We start from the raw sequence: 6000 nt of genomic DNA, 5'->3' as shown, positions 1-6000 counted from the left end.
CCCCCCCCCCCCCCCCCCCCCCGCCCCCCCCCCCCCCCCCCCCCTGGCTGTCAAGTGCTCACATTCCTGCCAGCTGCAGGTTGCCAAGGCAGATTGTATTCCTTGCTGAGTTGTTAAGAGTGGAAAGCACGTTTTTAAAACTACAGAAGAACTTTATTATGAAGAATGTAGGATTGATCTGATTCCATTTTAGCCAAAAATTCCTATAGCCATGAGCTTGCTATTTTTACTACTGGAAAAGATAAATCTTGGCTTTTAACATGAGAGTAAGAAGAGCTGGTGAATTACCACCAGTTTTGATCCTGTCAACAATATCGCAATGGCCGGGACATGAGTAGTTCTAAGATTCACACAGGTAAAAATTGGTAATGTTTGATCTAGATGTATACCTTTGTTTCCGCAGTGACATTCCTAGTTCCTCTTGTCCCTATTTTTAGGAAAAGATTTGACAGGTCCAAGGGGGAAAAAAAAGGAAAGAAAAATCCTGTTTCACTCCTTTAAAATCTTTAAAAAGTCTTGGTTCTAACTCCATCTGGGATTTAAAGAAATCAGATGGTTGGGACCTGCCTTAGGGAATGGTTCAGAGTTCTATTTACTAAGACAAGCATTTAGTTTTAAGGACCGTAATTCAGAAGGGAGCCAAGAGAATGAGAAGGTAATGACTGAAGGGAGGGACACATTGTCTTGTGCAGACTCTCCCCCCAGTGGCCCAGGCTCCTCTCTTGGCACTGGTTTGGCCTTGGCTGCCTTTTCTGACTAGTCCCATCTGCATAATGGGGTTGGCTTGAAGGGAGAGAAAAAAGTCTGTGTCCAAGATTTCAAACTATTTAAAACCCTGCCAGCTGAAACCAGAAATCAATCTGTAGTTGGATTAAGAAGTAGCTTCGAATAGTAAGGAATGAGAGGGATGCACACGTATCAGTGATGTGCCCACTTCCCAGAAGCTGAGTGAGCCGTGTGTCTCCATTCCAGACAAAGAGCCGTGCCTCATCGGGTGGTCCCCTGAGCTAAGAACACACCCTCTGAGTTTGCGGGGCGGACCTGGAGCCGTGTTGGGAACTTCTGCGGGGCATCCCACCTTGAGGTGGCTCGTTAGTGTTTGAAGAAGTGACCTTTCCCTGGCCAGATTCTTTGAGACACATTTGGGTGAGGAAGTCTCCTTCTCCGTTGGGTCTTATAAAGAACTCTGCTTCCCAAGGGTTATGAACTATAGAGGCCACCTGAAGGGCATCCGTTGCCACCAGACCTGGTGAGTCTTGGAGTTGAGCTAGTTGGGTTTGAGCTCTGAGGATTTTGTTAACCATCCTCCCTCTTGTCCGGAGGAATCGTAGGTACTAGAACCGAATTGTAATGTTTCCAACTTTGTTCTTGGAGGCCAGTGGAGGTTTTGACCAAAGGAGTGACATGAAATGACTGTGTTTGAAGTATTTTTTTGCTTTTTAAAAAAATGTTTATTTTTGAGACGGAGTGAGGGAGAGAGAGAGAACACGAGTGGAGGAGGGGCGGAGAGAGAGGGAGACACGGAGAGAGGGAGAAGCAGGCTCCAGGCTCGGAGCTGTCAGCGCAGAGCCCAATGCGGGGCTCGAACTCACAAGCCATAAGATCATGACCTGAGCCGAAGTCAGACGCGCAACTGACTCAGCCATCCAGGTGCCCCAGAAATGACGTTTTAAAGGGACTCTTCTGGCTGCTGGCTGTTTACATTGGGGGGTGGGAAAGAGGGTGGAAGCCAGGGACCAAGTGAGAAAGTTTTTGTAATATCCTAGCAGGAGACCATGAGGCTCCGACCAGGGTGACAGGGGTGGCTATAGTGCGATGTGAAGATTTTCTGAATGTATTTTGAAGGCACAGCTGACCTTTTTCTGACCTACCAGATGAGGAGAGCAAGAGACAGAAAGGAGTCAGGGATGACTGGGCCCACACGATGGAAAATGGAGGTGCCATTTACTGATGGGAAAAAGTCTAGGGGACGGCAGCGCTGACGGTGGAAAGCAGGGTCCCCGTTTTTGTTCTGAGATTAATGGCATACACCCAGGTGGTGGTATCATGTAGGTACTTGGCTGTGTGATTCCACAGACCGCAGGCTTCGAGTTACAGGAATTAAAGCAGCAGCAGCTTCTAACGAGCTCCTTTAGATACTCCTCTGATAGACGGGGGTACGAGTTACTTCCAAAGCCCGCAGCAGACTCCCCGCAGACAGAGAACCGCCACGTTTGGGACAGAGCGACAGCCCTGTGGAAGCAAGCAGGGAGAAAAACTGCAGCTGGAGAAGCTACTCTGCAAGAGCTCACAGTAGTGTAAGCCGGGTGGTGAGCCAGGAGGGCGAGCAGAGGGGAGGATGCTGGACAAGGGAGGGGCAGAGCTATGGGCAGGAAGCAGGAGCCCGGGAGAAAGGTTCAGCTTTGAGCCAAAGGGCTTCCGGGAACTGGAGCGTCTGACAGTCAGTATGGTGCTGTTGGCCACCACGTCCTCCATGCGCACCCCTACTAATTACAGTGAGTCTTACTCCATATAGTTTTCCAGTGAGCAGAGCTGAGGGCCACCTAAGTAGGGTAGGAATAGGAGGCAGGAATAGTTTGGCAGTTTGGCAGTAGGGCAAAGTAGGGCAGGCAGTAGGTCAGGACTAGTTTGTAAGACGCGTGGCCAGTGTCAAGATTGTCCTCTCAGGTGCAGGCCTGGAACTTGAACCAAGCGGGAAAGAATAAATACTGCCTTTAAGTATCATGTAGGCCCCCGAGTCCCCAAGGAGGGTCCCCACCAAAGGGCTCTGTTAGCAGAGGTCCTGGGCCCCGGCCGAGGTGTCCCCATGGGCCGGGCCCGAGTGTGCCCTGCACCCCTGATCTTAACCTCCTCTTGCTCTCTGCTGACGTGGCTGGCCTTCATGACAAATCCTCCTGGCCCAGGAGCTTTTCTCCGTTCTCCGGATGCCTGTGGAGAGCTTTAGAGCACTTGACTGGTCCAACGTCCAGGGGCTTGGCTGAGGCCTTGTTGGCGGATACTAGGAGGAGGGAGGCCAGGTGTGGGGATCTTCAGCCACATGCTGCATTCTGTCCTTGGCTCACGATCAAAGGCTTTTTGTCCCCATCTGCTCAGAGCCCACCCGGAGGCCCCGGACTGTCTGCGAGCGCTGGAGGGAAAACCTGCTGGAGCACTACGGTGGCACGCCCAGGGACGATCAGTATGTGCCTCAGTGCGATGACCTGGGCCACTTCACCCCCCTGCAGTGCCACGGGAAGAGTGACTTCTGCTGGTGCGTGGACAAAGATGGCAGAGAAGTGCAGGGCACCCGCTCCCAGCCAGGCACCACCCCTGCATGTAAGCACCCGGGGGTCAGCCCTCATCCCCCTCATCCCCCTCATCCACTCTGAGGGCTTTCTGTATGGAAACTGCTAGCTGTGAGTGAAGCTGGGGAAAGGGGGGGCCCATAGGTCCAGTGAAAGAAGTCGCTAAGATGCCGTGTTGATTTATCAGCTGGTCTGTGATCCAAATCCCTATTTGGATTTAACGTTTGGTTTTGTCATTAGCAGTTTCTGTAATTAGAACATCTGGAACTCAGTTCAACAAGCAGTTCCTCCTCCCCAGCCCAGGGTGAGAGGGGACACGTGTCACCCTGGGGGCCCAAAGAAAAGCGGACACAATACTGTTTTTTTCCCTTAAAAAGAAAAAAAACGTTTTTGCTTTGTTCTGAGGGAAGTGTTTTGTTGTCTTCCTCCCTAGTAATTGGCAGTGTTTTACATAATCCTTGGGGGGGGGGAACCCCTAGAAATTAGATTTCTTTTAAGAACATCTGGAATACATCTGTCTAGGGTAAAAACCTTTTGATGGTTTTGGAGGTTCTGGTATGTGGAAAGTAACTTCTTCCCCTGTCCCCACCCACCTTTGTGTTCTTTCCTCTCCGTTCTTCATACCCTCCTGCTCCTTCCCACGGCAGGTATACCCACCGTTGCGCCACCCACAGCCCGGCCCCTGCCCCGGCCTGATGTGACCCCTCCGTCTGTGGGCACTTTCCTGCTCTACGCCCAGGGCCAGCAGATCGGTCACTTGCCCCTCAATGGTACCAGGCTCCAGAAGGACATGGCCAAGACCCTGCTGTCACTGCATGTAAAGTGGATTTCTCCCGTGGGGGTGGGACCGTACGGGGCGTTCAGATCTGGGCCAGGGCCTGAGGTAGAGGGAGGTCCTGGAGGATTTCTGGGCTGCGGTCCAACTCCATGAGTCTGACGCCGCTGCCACACAAAGTGAGGGCACTGTCTGCCGGGAGTCCTGTCTGACTGACCAGGGCTTTCTCCAGTGGTTCATGGGGTGTCAGAGAAGTGGAAAGGGAAGTTCAGAGTTACCAGGATATGGAGGCAGCATGGTGAGCCGAGGGAAAATGGAAAGAAGCTCAGCCCGAGTCCCCAGGGTTCTCTCCATGCGAGGCATCTCCACAGAGGGTCCAGGACTAGCTAAAGGGTGTGGTTTCTGTGGAAAGAAGTTAATGACTGCCTCGTTGTTGTAGCCCCCTCCCCTCCATTTTGGTTCTGTTGATCGGTCTCCTATCTTCTCTAACTCCTTCACAGATGAAGATTTGGGTGGAGTGGGACGCTGGGAAAGGAGTGGACAAGCTTTCCATAGGAGATGCTTGTCGCTTTCTGAGCCAGCAGCCTCCCTCCATTTTGGAGGACAGCTTTCTTCTCTAAAATGGAGAAAAGAGAAGGGAGTTCGCCAGAAAGGCACTGATGGTTATTAAGGAAAGCCGTCTGATTCCATTTCTAAACTTCATGCAGCAGGTACTTGCTCATCTGATAGAAGAGTATAATGTCCGTGTTTCCCTTTACTTATGTTATCAAACTAATTCTGTAACTTTTGGGATTCCAAAAAAAGCTTAGAAGCAGGTAGTATTCAGAGAAAGAGGTTTGTTTTTTAAGATTTAGGTTTTGGGAGTTTTCGGTGTGTTGGCAACCACTAGCATACTATTCTGTAAGCTTCTCTAAGAGAAACTAAGAAATCATCAACACCTCAGTCTAACTATCGTAGCCAAGGCTGATGGTTTTACTGCATTTCTGCGCTTGCCTCTCATTCGGGCAAGGTGGTGGTGGTGGTGGTGGTAGAACTGAGAGAATGGCACATGGGTTATGAGCACGTCTTGGGGAAATTTACTCAAACTGAGCCTCCCTCTTCGAAGAAACCCTAAAGTCAGTACATGGGTTAATGGATCCCATGATTCCCTAGGTCACTGGAAGCACATGGATGTCACTCCTGCCTGAGACAGATGACTCACTTTTCAAGTAAAACTGTTCTTGACCTTCAGATCCCTCTAAATCAACTGCCCATTTTTTCCACAGGAGTCAAATCCTGCTTCGTACAGTATTTTTTATATTGACTTCTCTCCCAGAGGCATGTCAAGCCAGCCCCAGGAGGCTTTGCTAGGCAAGCAGGGAGCTGCTATGACCTCAGGGACAGCCAGATGGCCCCTAGATGTTGGCTTTGCACATCTGTTGGGCTTCTCAGACCAGGAGTCTGGGTTGGAAACTGAATGAAGCAAGTACTGTGCAGTTTTGTAAAGAAATACCACAGACTCAGCATTTAAAAAAGACTTCTTTATTTAGCAATAGGGAAGGGAAGACCTCCCTAACCAGTGGTTTGGTGACCACCAGTCTCCAGTTCCTTAACCCATCCTTCTGGAGACTTTCTTCTACATATGATTACAACCAAACCATTTGCTTTGTATAAGAAGCAGAGATAGGGATAAGGGATTAAACCTCAGGGGAAAGATCTCATAGTTATAGGAAAAGGAAGAGTAAATTTTGTTGTTGTATGTTGGTGAATTAAAATTTTTTTAATGTTTCTTTTTGTGAGAAAGAGTGAGCACAGGTGTGCATGCGTGCACAAGCAGGGGAGGGGCAGAGAGAGAGCGAGACACAGAATCTGAAGCAGGACCCAGGCTCGGAGCTGTCAGCGCACAGCCCAATGTGGGGCTCGAACCCACGAACCGTGAGATCATGACCTAAGCCAAAGTCA

General features: G+C 50.3%; 1 protein-coding gene across 1 annotated transcript in view; it reads left to right on the top strand.

The window, feature by feature from the left end:
- The window catches only part of NID2 (nidogen 2), a 67455-nt gene that overhangs the window by 56533 nt on the left and 4922 nt on the right, over positions 1 to 6000 (top strand). Inside the window, exons 14-15 of the mRNA XM_040477140.1 lie at positions 3094 to 3315; positions 3932 to 4101. Of these exons, the coding sequence (XP_040333074.1) occupies positions 3094 to 3315; positions 3932 to 4101 (392 nt within the window). The remainder of the gene's footprint in view (positions 1 to 3093; positions 3316 to 3931; positions 4102 to 6000) is intronic.

This window comes from Herpailurus yagouaroundi, unplaced genomic scaffold, assembly GCF_014898765.1.
Source record: "Herpailurus yagouaroundi ecotype Mexico unplaced genomic scaffold, PumYag 141, whole genome shotgun sequence".
NCBI classification, from domain to species: domain Eukaryota; kingdom Metazoa; phylum Chordata; class Mammalia; order Carnivora; family Felidae; genus Herpailurus; species Herpailurus yagouaroundi.
This window is presented reverse-complemented; position numbering and strand designations above follow the sequence as displayed.